We start from the raw sequence: 20901 nt of genomic DNA, 5'->3' as shown, positions 1-20901 counted from the left end.
AAAAGGTTACTTTGAGCAATTCAACAAATTCTTTTCAATCTCTAACAGGTTGCTTTTGGGTTTGGCAAACAGACTACCATAACAAGGCATCCTTTTCAAGCTGCAAAGTTGCCAAGCAAGCTTTTCTGATTGGTCTTGGTTATTTGAGAGAAATACAGCTAGTGCCTCAAATGGGTGATCATTTCTATAGGCAATTCTCTTACAAACCACTCCTTCGCGATCTGCTTGCATTAGAAATTTATATATCCTATTCCGAATATGTCTGTGAGGACTCGTTCAGTCCTATTTTCACATTTAATAACTCCTATCTTAATTAATCATTATACCCAATAGGACCTCGTCCTTTTCTAAATCTGTTTGGCTCTTCTGTCTTTGAGTCTACCTTTTCTCTTTTGGCTTTTTCCCAAAGCTTTCCTTAATCTTTTAACTCTTTCTAACTCTAGCTTTTGAGTTTTCGTTTTCTCCCCTAGCTCTTCTATACATTAAGGGCCAGCCTTCTTCTGGGATTCATTCAGAGCTTGAGCTCTAGGACCTCGTCCTTTCTAAATCTGTTGGGCTCTTCTCTCTTTGAGTCTACCTTTCCTCTTTTGGCTTTTTCCCAAAGCTTTCCTTAATCTTTTAACTATTTCTAACTCTGTCTTTTGAGTTTTCTTTTTCTCCCCTAGCTCTTCTATACATTAAGGGCCAGCCTTCTTCTGAGATTCATTCAGAGCTTGAGCTCCTAGCCATGCACTTCAGCCTCTCCTGCTGTCCATCGCCTATGTCTCAGCCTTCCATCGCCTATCTCTCAGCCTGCTCCTGCACATTAGCTATTCCTCCCGCCTCTCTCGCTTCGGTTTATCGCACTATTTCCAGCCATCCTTTGCTGATTTTTCATGCCACCTCTTGACCCTCTTGCTACAGACTTGGGTACCCTATTTCAGCCTCTCTAATGCGCATAAATCTTGATCAAAATGGGGTATTCTATTCTGACCAACTGCTTCTTTATTTTCAGGTTTTCTCTCCGATTGGTGTGGTGATTGTGAGAGGTTGGCATCCGATCAACTCTGAGTGAGTCCAATAGTGCTGAGGAATTGAGCAGTCCTATGATACTAAGTTCTTGGGGCCTGTTTCAGCCCATATAATGCCTTTTTCAATTTCCACACCTACTGCTTCCCATTAATCTCAAATCTTGGAGGCTTCTCTTTGGATGCCTTCTCTCTAGACGTTTCTCTCTCTAGAAGACGTTTTCTCTCTGTAGATGCCTTCCTTTCTCTCTCTAGATATTTTCTCTTGCTAGATGCATTCTCTCTCTAGATGTTCTCTCTCTCTAACACCTTCTCTCTTTAGCAGACAACCTTTAGTCTACAAGGTGCGATGGATGGTTGAGCTATTTCTTTTTGTTTCAAAATCATTTTTTGCTTTTGGTTGATCTTGAAGGTTTATAAAAAAAAAAAAAGACAATTAGGGTTTTTCCTGTGTTGAAAAGATTTATATTTCCAGAGTCTAAGGTTGCTATACTAACCCTAATGGGTAGAATCTGAGTTTCATGTGTTTAAGGGATAATAAGGAGGACCTGGACTATTTTTGTGGCTTTCCACTTGGTTCCGGGATAGGGGCTTCCAATGGTTACTTTCTTGGATGATTCTCGGTGATATGTTCATCTGAGTCATAGTGTTTAAAAAATAAATAAAAAGATTACTTCATTAAGTATGAATGAAAGCCGCAAGAGCAAGCATAAATGCGGCGGGAGTACATCATGTCATGCATGAGAGAAAAAACAGCTCAAAAGGAGCTAACAAAAATCCAAGGTGGAGGCTGAAAATACCACCTCAACTGTGAAGAAGACTCAGAGAAGAACGGAGATCCTCTCCAAACTTTGAAAAAAGTATCTCTCCTGGCTGTAGCTGCTCTGATGGGAGAACCACCATATAACCGGAGTCTCCAAGACCCAAATGCCAACAGAACAAGGTCAGGATCAAGATACCACTGTGAGTCCATGCCCCACTCCATGTAACCTATCATCCTAATAGGCTGGAAGGCAACCTCCAAAAGAATATCATCTGAAGATCTGAGAAGTCTGCCTCCCGTCTGAACATCAAAGACAAGGGTCTCCTCATGTGCATCCTGCAAGGCAATAACCTGTAAGGAAACACCCATCCCCGTGAAAGATCCCAACCAAGTGGACTCTGTGATCGGCATGCCATCTGTATCTATCCACTCTTCTGGTATGGATGCCTCTATGTGCTGCATCCTGACTGCACTCCCTCTTAGATGGCCAACTGATAAGAGTCTAAGATCCTCTGGAAGCTTTCTAAAAGCCTTCCAGGCACCTACAGTGGAAGCAATTCCCCTCTTCCATCTAGAACCATTGCATATAATGTGACACTCCTAGTGACTTGCCATGCTCATCCAATATAGATTCATTCCACATGACTGGCTGCTTGTCTATTTTGTCGCAAGAGGAGGGTGTAAATCTCTGAAGAGTGTCTCTGAAGCTGCCCTAAGCTTTCAGAATGGAAGCCATGAGGGGGGAAGAGGGAGATCTAAGATGGAATGTAGTAAAAATCCATCGCGAGCTGTCCATCCAATCTCCCTCATGAGAAGGTGTACAAGACTGAATGCTGTGTAAGAAAAAATCCTTCCAAGGCTCCTGTCCAGGCATCAATCCTCTCACTACAAACTTGTAGAGCAAGGCCATACACTGCAAGTTCGGATCAATAATATTGAGACCTCCTTTCCTTGTAAGGAGAATGTCATGAGGACATGAAAAGTGATGTAAAGTATCTTCGTAACTCAACCTACGCTTAACCCAAGGTTAACCATGGTTAAGTGTTGTAATGGTTTGGCCGTGAGGGACTGGCTAGAGGAAGTGCACACTTCCTAGAAGTTCCTAAGGGCAAAGTCTAGGTGCACCACTAGGTCCTAGGGGCAAGGCAAAGGCTTTAAAAGAGGGGTCTAAAAGTTGGGCCCAATGATAACCAACGTTGTCCTTGGTATGGGGGTTAGGACTTTAATGAAGGGGTAAATGGCAAGGAGGAGATGCCATTTGTCATGCATGTGTATGCATGCCCTTCCCCCACCTTCCATCTCTCTCCCCTCACTCTCCTAGTGGTGTTGGACGTTTTCAGTTGTTCTTGTGGAGTTTTTGAGCTGTTTGAGCTGTTTCAACCCTGTTTTCAGCCGTTTTAACTTTGTTTTGACTGTTCCAAGGCTAGTATGCACTTCTAGGAAGTGCCAAAAGTCATTTTTGAACTTTCTGAAAATTTTCGTATGGACTGTTCAGTTGCCTCCAGCAGGTGCCCAGGGTTGTCTTTTGCTGTGCTGGACCTTTGTGCACATGTTTTTGGCTGCGTGGTGGCTTCTGGAGCTGTTTTGGAGCTGTTTTTGACAAGTGTAGGCTGCAGGAGGAACTTTCCCTGCTGCTTTTGGCACCTTCTCTTAGGAGGACTCAGGCATAGATCCTGAGGCAATCATTTCGGGGCAGATCTGTGAACCATCTTTCCTCTACAGTTCTTTCTTGTTCACCCTCTGCTCTCTACCTTCATTTCTCTCTTCTCTTGATTGCTGGAAGACACCTGCACCCTGTGGGGAGCCTGGACAGAGGATAGGTGCGAGAAAGGAGCTCGCCCCTCTGTCACAGACAGCGGGAGTTGGTTCCAGGTTCGGTTTTTCCTTGTTCTTTCTTGCTTTGTAGCGTTTTGCAGTGCATGCGTGTTGCGTGCAGTCCTTTTAGGACTCCAACAGGTTCTAGGAAGCACCCAAAGGCAAGGGTGATCCTGTGGAAGGCCTAAGGACAGTGTGGATGCATGTGATGAATGCAAAGTGTAGTGGGAGCCCTGTCACAGCTACAACAGACTTTCATGGAGATTAGCAAGCTTCTCCTGGTAGTAATGCTCCCCCTGGAAGCAAAAAGACAGCTGAGAAGAAGCAGACAAAGCATAAGAAGACTCAGAGGCGTGTATCTTTCAATGGACAGTCACCAGAGATGCCCACAGTCACCCCTGTAGCGGGTAATGTTAATACTTTTCATTCAGTTAATCAAGGACAGCAAGTCCTCCCTCAGCCCATGGAGCATCCATGATATTTTGGCGGAGGATCAGTTTTTCAGTCAATGGTGGGACAGCCCATCGAAGGGCTTAGTATGCTTGGTACATACTTCGGTAGTTTCCAGCCAGGAATGCAGAATTTGCAGGCTTCTACGATGAGAACTCACTCTAGATGGAAGAATCCACTTCAATTGTATGTTTGTGGACTCAGATTGGCCATTACACCTTGGATAGTAAGTCAGCATATGGAGGGTGGAATGCCCCCTGCAAATGTCAATATGATGTATGCAAACATAGGGATGCAGCCCGGTATGCAGACAGGGATGCCAGGAATGATAAGCAACACTTGGAGTGTGCCACAGATGCAGGGAATGGGATCTGGAATGGTCAACCCCACCATGGGCATAGGTGATATGGTGTAGAATATGGGATCCACGATGCCTCCACCATATTTACAGCCCCCAGTTTATGATAATCTTACTCCCAAAGGTAAGCTGAAAGATTATAAGGAGGGAGGGGCAGCTGTGAAATTTGAAACCTTCAATGGGATGCAGGACAGATTGAAGGCTCTGACATTTGTGCAACAGTTTGATGCTGCCTATTCCAGTGGTCATTTCACAGAGTCTTCCAAGGTACGAAAGGCAGCCACCTTCTTGAAGGGTAACACACTCCAATGGTGGACCAATTTGCTTTTGCAGGGTAAAGCCCCTAACACTTGGATTGAGTTCAAGCAAGTTTTCTCATCTGCTTGGCTCACCACCACTTTTGAAGTGGATATAATGACAGCATGGCATAAGTTGGATGCCACAAACTGTAAGAATCTTGAAGAGTAAAACAAAAAGTTATGGGAGGCCTTATTGCCAGTTAGCTTGTATAGGACTGTATCATTGTCTGAACAGGTGGAAAATTATTGTTGTGTGCTGCCAAAGGAGCTTCGTGATTGTTGCACCAAGACAAAGGTCTCCAACATCTCTCAGCTGATTGAGAATGCTACTACAGCCTATGCTCTCATGCAAGGGATGATTCCAGGATTCAAACGTAAGCAGCAGGATGACTCTTTCACGAAAAGGAAATTTGCCAAGACAACCAAATTTGATGTGGACCAGCGACCTGATAGTAAGCCCAATACCAGAGAGAGATTGTCTCTTGAGGAACGGCAAGCCCTATTTGAAGCTGGAAAGTGTTTCCTCTGCAAAGAAGAGGGCCATCAGGCCAAAGATTGCCCCAATCGTAAATGGAAACAACCTATGGGAGCACAAGAAGTGAAAAAGGACAGCCACACGGGCTAGGAGATTTGTTTTCCTTTGGTAGAAAGCAGTAATATTAGTATGAATAATTGTAACAGCCAGAAATTGGAGAGTCTCCTCTTTCTAGGCTGCTTTGTTATTTGCAGGATGTTTATTCCCTGCTAGTTTTGCATGGTAATTTGTAGGATAGTTCTTCCCTGCTAGTTTTGTTGATTTTTGTATCAGTCAGAAGATGGAGAGTCTCCTCTTCTAGGTTGAATGGTAAATTGCAGAATAAGTAGTCCTTGTTACTGTTGGATTGCTCTTGTTGCCCGGCATGGCTAGAGCAGCACATCCATGTATCACATGCCTGTTTTGAATGCTCTTGTTGCCCGGCATGGCTTGAGCAGTAAATCTATTTAGTACATGCTTGTTGGTTTTTGATTTGAACCATGAGACAAGGATCCAAGTCTAGCATAGATTGGCTGAACCGATTCAGCTTGCGGTGATGCAAGTTTTAAAGGATATCGAGTACCGGGATCTATGTTTCTAGGATCCATTATTGCCATGTGTGTGTGGTTCAAGTTTTTGGAGGCGAGTGAACTAGCAGATTTCACTCAGAGTGGTGTAGTCCACTCCGTTGTTGTGCTTTGAGTTGACTTTGGTAGTAGCTCCTTCAAGCTCAGCAGAGCGTAGGTCTGGAGCATTGCCTGATGCTCAAGAGGGGGTAGTTCCTCCACCCCCTTGTCAACAAACAGGCTCACGGTATCTAGAAGTCGCTTGGTGACACTGTATGTCTCACCCGCGTGTAGTCCTTTCAGGACTACAACAGGTTCTAGGAAGCACCCAAAGGCAAGGGTGATTCTGTGGAAGGCCTAAGGACAGTGTCGATGCATGTGATAGCCTTGAGCTTAGTTTGCCAGTGGTTTGGATGCCTGAATGCCTCTAAGTTGTGTCAGATCATAAGCGAATCATAAGCGAATGCCTGAGTATGCCTTGCCAGTGGGAATTCTTGTGGTGCACTGGGATTAGATGCCTTGAAGACAAGTAGAGGATTTGCAGAGAGGAACAGTGTAGGGTTGAACCCTTGTTGTAAAGCATTTCCATTCAGAAGCATTAAATAAATACTGTAAGGGGCACCAAGGCATTTGGGGCCAGTGGGTGCACTGTGTACTATTTTCATTGAGCAGGGGCATTCTAGCCTCACCTTTGTTGTTGTTGAAGCTTGTTTCTAAGTTATGCTAAGTGATTGAAGTGACTGAAGCTTGCATTGTGGCTATTTATGAAGTTTATGACTGAGTAGAAGAAGATCACTGCCCTTTTGTTTATCGAAGGCCGGTTGAGGGTCTCTCAAGCCACCCTGGCTACAACATCTGAGGTGCCATCTAAACAACTCCAAAGGAAGTTCTTGATAGGTCTCATGAGCTGCCTCTAAATTTGCACCAACATGAGCAAACGCACCAAGGAGTAGCCAATAATACCTGGTTGACAACCACTACTCTGGATTCAAGGTCAAGTCTGGCAGAACTCCAGAAAATGAGCTTCCTCCCGATGCTCTCCAACACGGAGTGCTGGAGAGATGCCCACCCCAACCTGGCATCCTAGGTTTCTGATGGAAACACCCCTCTGAATCCAACTGAATCCTATGTTAATCCCCCAATCTGGAGTGTCCTCATCACTTATCCAAAAGCTATTGGATTTGTTCTAATTAATATGAGCCCTTGCTGCAGTGTAAAACAAATCCAAGGCTTTCCTGAATGACGTGAGTGTATGTGGTGTGGTGTCCAAAAAAATAGTTGTATCATCTGTCAACTCACTATCCAATAGCTCATCCTCTTGTCTCAACGGAAGACTCAGCCCTATAATATCAGCTTGAGCTCTAAGGTAATTGCTCATAGCTTCGGCCACAAATAAAAAGAGAAAGGGGGCTAAAGGGCATCCCTGATGGACCGATCTGGTAATACTTGTCTCCACTGACTCCACCAATGCAAACCTGGCTATGTGCTGATCTATAGAGAGCTGACACCCCTCTGATACATGCATCTGTGAATCCAAAGCGAGTGAGGGTACTCTAGAATGGCAAGCCTATGGCCATTATGCATGGCCCAGTCAGAAGCCTCCCAAAGTGAGAAGATGTTATCGAAAATGCTCCTGCCATGCACAAATCCCATTTGCGTATCATGCTCGTCCTGGACCTCCTTCTACAGTGCGAACATGACCATCAGCACAACATGTTCCAGTCGTCCCCCGTTTGGTGCCAGTCAGAGTTGCTGAGCTAGTTCCACCTCAGGAGGCTTCTCATGGCACCACAGACCCTCTCTTACAGGTAGGAGATATTCATGTCCTAGTTTCTTGTGCGAACGAGGTTGCTCATGTCCCCTCAGATGCTCCTGTGAAGGAGCTTCCATCTTTGGAGCAACTCATTGCCGAAACCCGTGCCATAATCCATGCTAGTGTCCCTTTTTTGGCCGAGGCCCATCAACAGCTCCCTTCGTTAGCTCCACACACTTCACCTCTTGACTGAGACAAGGGGATTATAGCTTCTACTCCATCATCCGCAAGAATCCTCCGCACACCTGCACCAGTTGCATCATTTAGGAATTCTTTTGCAATTCTGACAGACATGGCAGAGTTTGAGTTAGATGAGGAGTTTGTATCCTCTACCCATGGGGAGCACCTTGTTGAGATCACCGTGGATAGAGCTTCCCCTTTTGCAAGTGTGAGAGTGCTTTTCCCAGTTGACTTCCCTCCTCTAGATAGGAGGAATCTTTCCGAGGAGAGGGATATCTCCGCTACCAGGTCGGGTAGGGTTTTTCTTCGGCATCTTCCTTTCGCCAATGAGGATTGTCAGTTGGAATGTTCAGGGCCTCGGAGGTGTACCTCACCGCCGCCGTAGGCAGCAGCTGATTCGTAACCAACTTCATCCAGGTGTTACTGGGGGCCCCATTGAAATTCTCATGATTCAGGAACACAAACTGGATGTAAGGGATTGTTCCAAGTCGGATAAGCTTCTATCAGTTGACGGTCCTGGGGAAGAAGTGGAAGGTCCAGCAGCGTGAGAAGTGTCAAGACGTGCAATAGATCGTGAAGTAGGTCCAGTCGAGGTGGTGCTATGAGGCACTACACCCGTGGATCTTTTAGGCCTTTTCTTTTTTCTCTTCCTTGGGCAATCTTTGGCAAAATGCCTAGGGGTCCTGCAGATCCTACACTGATCTTGTCTCCCAGCGATCTCGGCTCTCTGTTTGAAGAATGAGCCATTTGGAGCATGATGTGGTCATCCGTAATGTTAGAGTCAGAGACAACGACCCTAACACGTGGTACCCTGCCCGACTTGATTGCCTTTGTTGCCGAAGAAGGCATCCCAAGAAGGGGGGGGATCTCGGTGATCGTCTCGAAAGCGGCTCCAATGAAAGATAAGAGTCGATGGTACACTTGAGGGAGCCCAGGGTATCTGAGGAAGAGTGAAAATGTCCGGCCATCCTCCTCCATAAGATCAAAACCCAATGAGAAAGGTGTCAAGAAAATCCTCCTAGACCTAAGTGCCAAAGGATTGGCCTGAAGCACTGTACCTGTTGCATCCGGAGAATCAAAAACAACCTGAAAGAAACATCGACCCAGCAGACGAACATCTGTGAGGTGCCCTGCGAGGTCTTCAGGTAAAGCGGTGAGCATCGAGCCCCTGGCCTGTAACCTGGAAGGGCGGGACCCATGGATGCGAGCAAAGAGCGATGTCGAGCTCTCCTACTCTGTATCTTTTCTGAGTTGCTGCAACTCATCTTTTGAGAATGTGACGGTTTTCGTGGCCGGTGGAAACGGGCGAGGATTGGCTGAAGGTGATTGGTTGACATGGAGAGCACCAATGTGAGGGTAGTGGCATAGTCACAAGAAACGTCTCGTCTGTTTCGCTGTTTCGACAAGTTTTGTTTCGTTTCGTTTCGTGTTGTCAGACGAAATGGATAGGTTTGGAATTTATACTTAATATATACCCTTATAGGGACAAAAAGATATGTTATATTTAAGTTAGAGTGAACAAAGAGAAATATAAGTCAAGATACCAAAAGGAAATTCAAAACATAAACACCTTGGATTCTAGAAAAAACGGGGCAAAAGCGTTTATTTTGATTAAAGGTTTCGTTGAGAGCATTTCGTCCTATTTTGAAACGTTTCGTCTGTTTCGCGTTTTGAGGTTTCGAAGAGGAGGAAACGAGTTTTCATGTGACTATGGGTAGTGGTGATGATAAGGATGGACCTTTCCTATGTTCAGCCTAATGATGAGGCAATGAATCTAGTAAGGAATGACATGAAGGGGGGAACAGGACTCAAAAGAATGGGGAGATGATAGCGGTTCCAACAGTGTGTAGCAGGAATGGCATGCTACTTGGTGGAGCCTTTTTGAGGTTGGGTAACGTGTAGCTACTATGGCAGGATAGGTTGGCTTGTTCTTGAATGTCACTATGGAATGACCATCGTCAATCGGGGTGGGAAGGCCGACTCGAACACTGTTGGCCTCCGTCTGACTAAAAAAGCTGGAGAAGAGGGTGAAGGCAGAGGATGAGGCTGAGAGAGAGGCTAGAATAGGCTGAGAGAGAGGCTAGAAGAGGGCTGAAAGGAGAGGGGTTGAGGGAGGAGGGGAGAAGAGACGCAGAGGGCTGAAGGTAGGGGACGGAGGAAGGGGCTGAGAGAGGGGCTGAGAGAGGCGGGGGAAGGGGGCGGAAGAGGAGCGGGCTGAGAGAGGGGCTGAGGGGGCAGGGGAGGAGGGGGCTGAGAGAGGGGCTGAGGCGGCAGGGGTAGGGGCTGAGGGGGCGGGGGAAGGAGGCAGGGGAGGGGGATGAGGGTAAGGGGGAAGGGGGCGAGGGTAGAGAGCGTGGGAAGGGGGCTGAGGGGACGGAGGTAGGGAGGCAAGGAGGGGGCTGAGGGAGGAGGGAGAGGGGAGGCAGGGAGGGGGCTGAAGGGAGGGAGGAGAGAGGGGCGGGAAGGGAGGCAAGGAGAGGCTGAGAGGGGGCAGCAAGGGGAGTCAGGGAGCAGCAGCAGCTCAATCTGTTCTTTGAGTCCTGGTTTGAAAAGGAAGATCATTGTAATAGTCCTATATTTTGGCCTTGATCTTGAACTATGGATTTCCCAGAGGGTTTTTTCCCCCCAAAGATCTGTACTACCATTGTAGGGAGGCTAAGCATCATTGAATATAGAAATACAATTGGCTCTTCCGAGTTGGGGGGAGCAGCCTCACCCAGTCAGGCGTCGGTGTACTTGTCTCTATCTCTTTTATCTTTTGTTGCTATCTAGAGGTATGTGGTAAGAATGCGTTTAAAGTTGTGGTATTTTAATGTGGAATTATGAAAGTTCATTAAGTTATTCGACTGAAAATCACGCTTCTGTGTAAGCACGACTTTGACACTATGGCTAGCAGAACCTCGTTGACAAGCACCACCCTGGAAGCAAGAATAAGTTTGGCTGAACACCGAACGAGGAGCTTTCTTCGGATACCCTCTACTCTACTCTACCCTCTACTCTACTCTACTCTACTCTACCCTCTACTCTACCCTCTACTCTCCTCTAGCCTCTACTCTCTACTCTACCCTCTACTCTAGACTCTAGAGTCTAGATTCTACCCTCTACGGTCTAGACTCTACCCTCTACAATCTACTCTACTCTACTCTCTACTCCCATACCATGGCCTTAAGACGTGCCGGTGGACCGAGTGGAAGCACAAAACGGGATGTATGGCAGGATACCGTTTTTATAAAGAGATATGGCACATCTCGCACGAGGAGGTCAGTATGCAAGTTTTGTGGTGACACTTTGACGAGATCTGCCCCTCGAGTTCGAGCACATTTTTTATGGATCGGAGGCTAGGGTAAGAGTGCTTGCCATACCATTCCAGAGGGGATCTTCTTGGCATATGGAAGTACCTCATCCAAATTTGCTGAGATTCGATCCCTCCTCCATCTCGTGATCACAGATCAAGTTCTTCAAGCTAATGTGTTGGTTGAGCAGCAGAAGTTGGGCATAGAGGCAACCGTCACTCTCACATCATCCCAGTCAGATACCGGGAATGTGGAGTGTTCCATCTACATCGACATCACAGGTTCATGGGAGTGCCTCTACTCAGCCTCTACATGGCACCACTCCATCGGCATCCGTATCAGTTGGGCTATCCGCTATGCCATCAGCTCCTCCACGGCCTCCTGCCAAGAGGCCGCGTGGTCCAGCAGCTATCACTCCGAGAGCTACTCCTATACAGGCTGCTTGGGCACCATGCCTGAAGCAAGAGGCTGCAATTGCAGAGGAGCAGTTTTTCTACGCTTGCAATATTCCCTTCAATGTTGCAAGGACTCCTGCCTACAAGAAGTTTTATCATGCACTTGTAGCTGCTGGTAGAGCAGGAGCATCATCCCTTACACCTGCTAGTTCTGAGACTCTCCGCACCACACCTTTGAAGAAGAAGGTGGGATTAATCAAGAAAGACATGGAGGGACTCAAGGAAGCTTGGAGTCGGTATGGATGCACCCTAGTCTTCGAGTGACACGAAGAGGAGACACATGATTAATATCTTGGTCACTAGTTGTGTGGGAAGCCTCACATGCCGGCCTTCACATCACCAGAGAGTGGATATGGGGCCATATTGAGGCGGCGATCAAGGAGGTTGGTGAGGACAATGTGGTGCAAGTCATCATCGATAATGGCTCCAACTGCAAGAGAATGGGAAGTCTTCTTGAGGAGAAGTATCCCAAGATAGTATGGACACCTTGTGCCTCACACTCTCTTGATTTGATGATGGAGGATATTGGAAAGTTGCCTTGGGTGTCAAGTGTGGTCGAAAAAGCAATGCAGCTAGTGACTTATATCACTCGTAAGCCACATGCACTGTTCTATTCAGAAGGAGTGTAAGTGGGAGCTTATGAGACCCTCAAAGACACGCTTTGGCTACATCTTCCTGGTTCTTAGCAGGTATGATTCATGAATCATGATTTAATTTTCATCATTCAAAGATCAATTTAGCAGGTATGATTCATGAATCATGATTCAATTTTCATCATTCAAAGATCAATTCCTCAAATTTTCAGGTCTGCAGATGGTACCGGTAGCATCGAGTGGAAGCCCAAGCAAGTCAATCCTGACAAGATCAAGCTAAAACCTGTCGACATGTCCATCATCCAGCACAGTCGAGAGAATGACGATGCTTACGAGTTCTTGCGACAGGATATGCTTCGATTCCGACGTTAGACACGTTCGATGGCTCGAGCTCGTGCACCACGAGTATGTGCTGCTACTGTTGCAAAGGATACAGGGACACCTTAGATTCGTGGTTATCAACGTTGAGCACGAGCCTCATGAGGGGGATCACAGGTATCTGTTCTTGCATCGTCATCCCGAGGATGTCGAGGCAGAGATGAGCCAGAGGAGGAGGTGGCATTGGTAGACAGTGCGGACTCAGAGGACTCAGATCAGTTGCGAGCCCCTACTTGGTTCGAGGGTGGCACTTCCTCTTCCTCCACAGAGGATGTAGATCCATCTACTGATTCCAGTGCTGATGATGACAGTGATGAGGCAGTAGATCTTGGAGAGGGCAGCGGTCCCTAGCTCTAGAGAGTCGAGTCTAGACTCTAGAGTGTACTGTGTACACTGCAGTTGTGAGCAGCTAGCTTGCAGGCGACGGGCTTTGATTATGTATACAGCTTACACCATACAGTTACCAGTATATCATTATGGCATGTTACATGTATGATGTAAACAGTAATACATAATACATTTTGTTATATTTTGAATCTTGAATCTTGAATCTTGAAATTTGATTCTGAAATTTGAATTATAAAGTTAAAAGTTTATTGTTTGAACTATGGGCCATGGCAAATGCTAGCAGCCATATGCACTTGCAACTAATTAGTTAATAGTAATTTGTAAACTGAAAGATCTATGTCTTTGTAAACCTCAATCTATAGGCTGCGTGACGCATCTTTTTACTCTTTCAACTGTGTAATATGTGTGTGCATTATGTGCACAATATGGATATCTGAGAGCTCTTGAGAGAGAAGAAGAAGAAGAAGAAGAATATATTATCGTCCTCTGAAGACCAAAACCGGCCTATGGGACCTGAGCAATACAATATCACAAGTACATGAAAGCTCCTCCCGAAGATGGGAGGGTGGAAAGAGAAACCACCTTCTAGGATTCAGGTGGATTCCTATGCTTGAAGAGCTTATACACAAATGTTCCTAAAGCTGAAGGTGACCCTTTATGCAGCAAATCAGCCAGTTTGTTATGTCCCTCAAGGAGGTGATTGAACTCTTCCCTAATGTGTGCATAGTGAGGGCATATCATTACCATGTGTTCTTCTGTTTCAACCATACCTTGATCACATAGTTGACATATTCTACTCTCCCTTGGCATCTTTTTCCATCCCCCTGTTTCTATTTGCAGCTGGTGTGATCGGGTGCGAAGTGAGGCTAAAGCCCTCCGTTTATGCACTGCTATAGGTGTACATATGTACTTCTGCGTTGTTGTCTCCCTTCCTGTATAAATTGACCAATATTCGGGGTTGATATATGTGCGATAGTACTCAAATTTATCTTTGTTTTCTGCTGTTTGCCATTTCATGTGTAGTGCATTCAGCAGGTCATAATGAAAAGCCTCTTCATCAATCTCCTCTGAAGAGTAGTTTAAATACTCTTCTACTTCCCACTTCTTGAACCATTTTTTTAGGTCCTGTGCCCATCCGGATGTCAAAATCTTGCCCTTGTTTGTCTTTTGAAGCTTCTGACTTTCATTCCATGCTCTCTTTGGTAGCCTTTCATTATCCATGCACTTGACCTTTGTGATGTATCTGAGTACTCTCTTCAGAGCATGTAGCTCTATGGGTATACATCCTGTCTCTAGGAGTAACAAAGAGTATGGTGTAGTAGCCTTGATGCCCAGGTGCCTCCTAATGAAAGACTTTTGCATTTTCTCTATCTCATTCCACGTTGATGGAGATATACTCCCACCCCATACCTCTACTCCGTAGAGTACTGTCTGTATCACATATGCCCCAAAGATCATATTTCGTACTTGCCACCTTCTCGTATTGCTATTGTTGCACTCATTTTCAAATTGGAAGTATTTTGCCCATCCTGCATCAAGTCTCCGTTGCACACAGCTGTTCCATCTATTATTGGCGGGGATTTCAATACCCAAGTATTTGAATGAGTGCACTGTCTCAATGGGTTGTCCTTTATATAAGATTTGGAGGGGGCTGCTTGGCTGTATAGTCTTGACTATCATGAGTTTAGTTTTGTTGACATTAATAGCCATCCCACTCTCTGCACAAAATATGCTGAAGATATCCATCATTTTTTGCATCTTACTTTCACTATCAGTGAAAACAACCACATCATCTGCGTAAAGAAGCAACCAAATCACGAGACCTGCTAGATGAGGGCTGTATAACTCATCTTTACATGCTTCTTCATTCACCAACTCCTCAAGTCTATCAATGCATAGGCCGAACAAAGTGGGTGAGAGCGGACATCCTTGTTTTACCCCCATATTACTATAGAACTCTTGTGACATCCCATCCTTACATTTTAGTTGACATTTTACTTTCTCATAAAGTCTAAAGACAGCAAACCTTATTTCCTCGGGCACCCCTATGCATTCCATTCTCTCCCATAGCACATCCCTAGGCATTGTATCAAATGCCTTCTTAAAGTCAATGAAACAACAGAAGAGAGAGAGAGAGAGAGAGAGAGAGAGAGAGAGAGAGAGAGAGAGAGAGAATCTGAAGACAATTATTTATGAAGTATATATAACTTCTATAAAATATAGTATTTTTAAGCGTTTCTAGACGAAACGCCTGTAAAAATCTAGAAACGTTTCTTGTGACACTGTGATGGAGAGATAGCCATACTGACCTGGCATCCCAAATATTTAACTGTGATACTTCTCTGAATCCAAGTGAAACCAATATCAGCTCCCCATTGTGGAGTGTCCTCATCACTAATCCAAAATCCATTGGATTTTTCCCAATTAATGTGTGCACTTGTTGCAGTACAAAACAAATCCAAGGCTGCCTTGAAAGAATTGAGAGTATGAGGAGTGGCATTCAAGAAAATTGTGGCATCATCCGCGAACTCACTGTCTAAGAGCTCTTTCTCCTAGCTTAGTGGAAGTCTCAGCCCCAATGTATCAGCCTGATATCTAAGAAATAAACTCATAGCTTCAGTCACAAATAAAAAGAGAAAGGGGGCTAGAGGGCATTCCTAGCGGACTGATATGGAAATGTGACACCTCTCCCATTACTTCTTATGTGACACCTCTCCCATTACTTCTTTGATAAGCACCTGGCTGTGGGCTGATCTATATAAGGAGAAAACCCATCTAATCCAAGCAATTAAAAATCGAAAACGAAGAAGGGTCATCCAGTCTACCCTATCATGTGCTTTCTTAAATTGCAAGAGTAGAATGGCCAATCTCTGGCTGCTCTGTATATAGCTCAATTAGAAACTTTCCAAAACGAAAAAATGGTTCCGCCATGCACATAGGCGATCTGTATATCATGAATAAGATTTGGAAGAATGGGCTGTAAATGCAAACTGATTGCTTTAGCCAGAATTTTGCAGAGGTGCCAAAAAGATTGATTGGCCTGCATTGTGAGACCAAATTTGTGCAACCTCTCTTTGGAATAAGATGTATGGAATTCTCTGTAAGTTAGTTAGGCATAACTCGAGAGTCATACAACCTGAGGTAACATGGTCCCCAATCTTATCCCAAAAAGAGTCCATCTGAACCTGGGTATTTTCCCTTATGAAGGGCAAGGAGTGCAGTCCTGAATTCTGAATTGGTGAAAGATCCACTGTGCTCTAGAGGGTATGATGATACCATGTCGAACAACTAGGGAAAGAAAAGAATTTGAAACTGACCTCCCCTAATGCCCAAAGTAGGCAACTAGAATGCAATTTTCTTGATTTCTAGCGTACAATTTGTGTTCTCGAATAAAAAGAATGTCAATAGAAACCCCAGTGACACCTGGATGGAGTTGGTTACGAATTAAATGCCTATGGCGGCCATAAGGCACACTAGTGAGGCCCTATATGTATTAGTTGACAATCCTCATCGACGAGAGAAATCAAGGTGGAATACCTTATTAGACCTCGTGGCGGAAACTCTCTCCTAGGAAAGAGATCTCCTGCCATAAGATCTAGAAAGAGGAGGGAAGTCCATAGGGGACAAAGCCCCCACACCTGCAAAAGGAGACGCCCTATCAAAAGGAATACCAATAACTAGCTCACTTAAAGTAGAGGGCACAAACTCCTCTTCGCCAGAATTTTCCAAGGCAAAAAAAGCGTTTAAATGAAATAAGCCTGGTGTTGGGATGGGTAAAATTTTGGCAGTTGAAAAGGGTCAAGAGGCAAACACACCTCCCTTCCTTCTATCAATGATTGGGGATCGAAGAGTGGCCAAGGGCTCGGATGAGAGACGAGGACCATGAGGAGGCTTTGCAAGGACACCAACATTGGCCCTATCCAAGACTGGATCTAGAGAAGCTATGGCAACTTGAGGAGAGACGGTAGTCTCACTAGCCACGACCAGAATCAAAACTTGAGGAGCCCCAATAGGGGCAAGGTCTTGGATAAGAGAGGGCCCCTCCTGATTTGTTGGTGGTATAAGAGTTGTAGCTGTAACCTGATGTGTGTCATCGGTAAACTTGTAGTGGCCACAACCTGAGTAGTCGTGATCAAAACCAGAATGTCATAAGTCCCCACAAGCAAGCTGGAGTTGGATGATGAGGCGGTGTTGAAGAAACACTTTGTCAAGTACGAGGAGGGGCCACACCGGAAGCTCTCTTATTATTTTCTTCCTCTTTGGGCAATCTCTAAGAAAATGCTCAAAGACCCTGCATATCCGACACTGGTCTTGCCTCCCCACAATTTCTACTATGCCGAAAAAAAGAGCCCTCCGAGCGTTGGAGCATGATATGGTCATCAGAATTGTTAGGGTCAAAGACAATGATCCTAGCTCTAGAAACCCCATCCGATCTGATCGCCTCTTCTACTAAAGAGGGTAAACCAAGGGAGGGGGGATCTCAGTGAAAACTCAAAAAGTAGCTTGAATTGTGGCAAGTAGCCGATGATGCACCTGGGGTAGACCTGAAAATCTGATAAAAAGAGACACCGTCTACATGTTCTCCTCTATTGGGTTGAAACAAAGAGAGAAGGGCTTGAGGAAAATATTCCTAGAACCAAGCGCTAAAGGACTGCCATTGAGCACAATGCTCAGTGCTCCAGAAGTATCAAAAGTCACCTGAAAGAGACCTCATCCCAAAACTCGAATATTAGTGAGGTGCTTCCAAGAGCAAGGCTGCAAGCATCTAGTCCCTAGCCTGTGATTTGGAAGGGTGGGACCCATGGATGCGAGCGAAGTGTAGTGGAAGCTGCACATCCTTTTGTAACTGCAGTAGCTCGTCTTTTGAAAAAATACATGTTCTCGTGGCCAGTGGAAGTGGATGAGGATTGACTGAATGGGTCATCATTCATCAATCAAGGATGGAAGGCCGATTCAAACCGATGAAGGTCCGTTCGTCTTTGAAGAGGGTTAAGAGGGAGGGGAGGAGCAGGAAAGGAAGGGGAGGGAGAAGAGGGAGGAGAGGATGGGAACCTAAGGGAATTCTAAGGAGGAAGAGCTTGAAAGAGAGGCAGGGAGCCTAAAGGAATTCTAAGGGAGTAGAATTGGAAGAGGCAGGGAACTTAAGGGAGTTCGAAGGAGAGGGGCTGAGAGGGGAGGAGGAAGGAGTGAGAGGGGAGAGAGAAGAGATGAAGGGAAGGCGGGAGGGCAGAAAGGGTGAGAGGCTAAAATCGTTTTTGGAGAAGTCAAAGCTTGGAGTTGAATTTCGTTTTTTAGAGCAGCCAAAGCCTGGAGCTGAATTTTGTTTGGGACCAGCAGCACTTCTAGATCAAATCACTTATTGGACTAGACAAAGTCTAGAGCTGAAATTCATTTTTTGGAGCAGCCAAAATCTAGAGCTGAATTTCGTTTTGGAGCAGCAGCTTGGATCAAAAACGCCTTTTGGAGAAGCCCAAAGCCTAGAGCTGAATTTTGTTTTGGAGAAGCAGCACTTGCTAAATCAATTGTAGCAGCCAAAACCTGGAGCTGAAATTCGTTTTTTGGAGCAGCCAAATTCTAGAGCTGAATTTTTGTTTTTGAAGAGCAGCCTGACTGGAAAGGGTGAAGGAGTAAGTGGAAGAGAGGAGGAGGGGGAGAGGCTGGGGGGAGGGAGGGAGGGAGAGGGAGAGAGAAGCTGAGAGAGGAAGGGAGAGGCTAAGGGGAGCAAGGAGTGACGGGGAGCTGGCAGGACAATTCCCTTTGCTGTGAGGATTCTTCTTTAAAGTCCACCATATGCTCGACATTCAAGAGCACGTGCTCCTCATCTTTTGTCTCCCCTGTAGGGCAGATTTTGCACCTCCTTTCCTCTCTTGGAATCGTGGGCCGTATCCATTTGCCTTTCCCCACTTCTAGCTCATGTGAGGGGGTCCTTTGTTTGCTGATTAAATGCCTTTTAAATATTGAAATGTCCTCCACAAGACATTTCTGCATCGCATAGCTGTCCATCAGGTTAATTTCCCAAACGGTATTTTTGTTCCTGGATCGTGCCATATCTTCTGCAGGATTCTCTGCATTAGTAATTCTCGGATTTCACCTGAGTTTTCAACAAGCTTTATTCCCCATAGCTCCATCCATTCCTTTCCATCTTTGTACCAGCCCGTGGTTGTAGTGGCCTGCATTGTTTTGTGTGGTATTCCGTGTGCATCCATCTTTTTAATCTTGTTGAGGTATCCGAGATATTGGCATAGTGATTTTCCCTCATACCTGTTTCATCTAGTAAGGTAGGATATGGTGTATGTGCATTTCCCCCCCAGCTCTCCTATGATAAAGCATTTGTGCGCTATTACAATTTTTTTCCAACGTGCTCTAGAGAGTGCGGGCGCCCAAGCTGGGCATCCATAGAGAACCACTGTTTGCACAAGCATAGTATGTAAAAATTTCCACAAATGTGTCGTCTTGCATTTATTTAAGAAGCTGTATAATGCTTTTAAACCTCCCAAATTCTCCCTTCCACACATGCATTCCATTTGTAATTGTCTGTAAAATCCATCTCTCTACACATGGTTGTGCCAAAGCTAGTACCTTCTCGTAATGCATGTATGTAGCTTCTCTAAGTTCTAGAGGGACTTGCAGCTTTTCTAGTCTCTCCCATAGTTTTTTATGTGGTACTGTGTCGAATGCTTTTTTGAAGTCTACCAAGTGGCAATAGATAGCCCCTTTCCTTTTTTGTTGCTCCCTCTGTTGCTCTGAGAGAGAGAGAGAGAAAGAGAGAAAGAAGGAAAGTTTATTAAAGTCTTCAGAAGACCAATGGGTTTATGAGACTGTGAGAGACCTGATACAAGCCAGCTAAAAGGATGGAGCTACTAATCGAGCATCCACACCCATACAAAAGCAAAAACTATATCCTACATAGTCATATCAAAATAGTAGTCATCTACAGCATCACTATCATCAACATCATCATCAGAGTGACTATCATTATAATACAAAGTGAAGTGTGCTCCAAGGTCATTGTGGTCCCACCCTCGTCAAGAGTGAGGGAGAGAGAGCATGAAATCAGGTATAGAGTGCTGCCGGCTCCCTGTGGATGCAATCCTATGCTGTCTCCTGGTCACAGCTCTACGTCTAACAAGGGCGACAGTCACCCAGTCGGTCTCGCTTCCACTCTAAACATGGAAGGAATGTCCTTGAGTGTAATCTGTGCATCAATCCTTTGCTTGAGCTGCCGTGTCACTGGCTCTAGGTCTCGATCATGTCTAGGGCCAATAGAAGGGGAGTCTATGGGGTCCGGCTGGAGAGAGAGAGAGAGAGAGAGAGAGAGAGAGAGAGAGAAGTAGAAGTAGAATTTTATTATTGTCCTTGGGGGGCCAAAAAATGACCCATGGGACCTAATCCTCAGTACAAAAATCTCCTTCGCTGTGGAGGGGTCAAGAATTTTTAAGTTCTTGACGGTACAAAAAAAGATGAGTGACAAAAGATCCCAACGCTGCCGGAGAGGCAGTGGAGAGAATTGACGAGATTTGACTGGTGTCTGCTAGTATCTGCTGATAGCCGTCTCTGATGTGTGCATATCGGGGGCAGTGTAGGGCTATATGTGCCTCTGTCTCTACTGTCTGCGAATCACAGAATCTGCAAACTCTGACATGTCCCAGCAGATTTAGCCAAGCTCCTGTCTCTACTGCCAAGGTATGTGACCGTGTGCGGAATCTGGCAATATTCCTGCGATAGAGAAGAGGTATGGGAGTACTGATGTATGGCTGAGCAAGGGCATCTGGTGTCATGTTGACCTTTTCTTTGCTCATTGATTTCACTTGAGTGGTGATCATTTCCTGTACTTTAGAAACCAGTTGTGGTGTTGGTGGTGATGCATAACATTCGTGTAATACTTCATGGAGAGAGAGAGATAGACAGAGAGAGAGAGAGAGAGTTCTAATGGTGTTGAATTATGTGCATGCAATTGCTGTAGTCGATTTGCGCCTTTGCCCAGTCATCTATGAGCATGGCACATCAGAAGCAGTGGCCGCTATATCTCAGCACAAAGAACACTATATTGAAGAAATATGATGGCAGGT

At 45.5% G+C, this 20901-nt stretch overlaps 1 protein-coding gene across 2 annotated transcripts in view; it reads left to right on the top strand.

The window, feature by feature from the left end:
* LOC147882447 (isocitrate dehydrogenase [NADP]-like) overlaps positions 1-20901 on the top strand; it is a 61670-nt gene that overhangs the window by 38226 nt on the left and 2543 nt on the right. For both annotated transcript variants that reach the window (XM_087400192.1, XM_087400191.1), the window contains exon 10: positions 20796-20899. In XM_087400192.1, the coding sequence (XP_087256318.1) occupies positions 20796-20899 (104 nt within the window). The remainder of the gene's footprint in view (positions 1-20795; positions 20900-20901) is intronic.

Source organism: Dipteris shenzhenensis, chromosome 29, assembly GCF_047967505.1.
Source record: "Dipteris shenzhenensis isolate YYH24624 ecotype China chromosome 29, Dip_SZ_1.0, whole genome shotgun sequence".
In the NCBI taxonomy this organism is placed as follows: Eukaryota; Viridiplantae; Streptophyta; class Polypodiopsida; order Gleicheniales; family Dipteridaceae; genus Dipteris; species Dipteris shenzhenensis.
The sequence above is the reverse complement of the archived record's forward strand: the minus strand, read 5'-3'. Positions and strand labels throughout refer to the sequence as shown.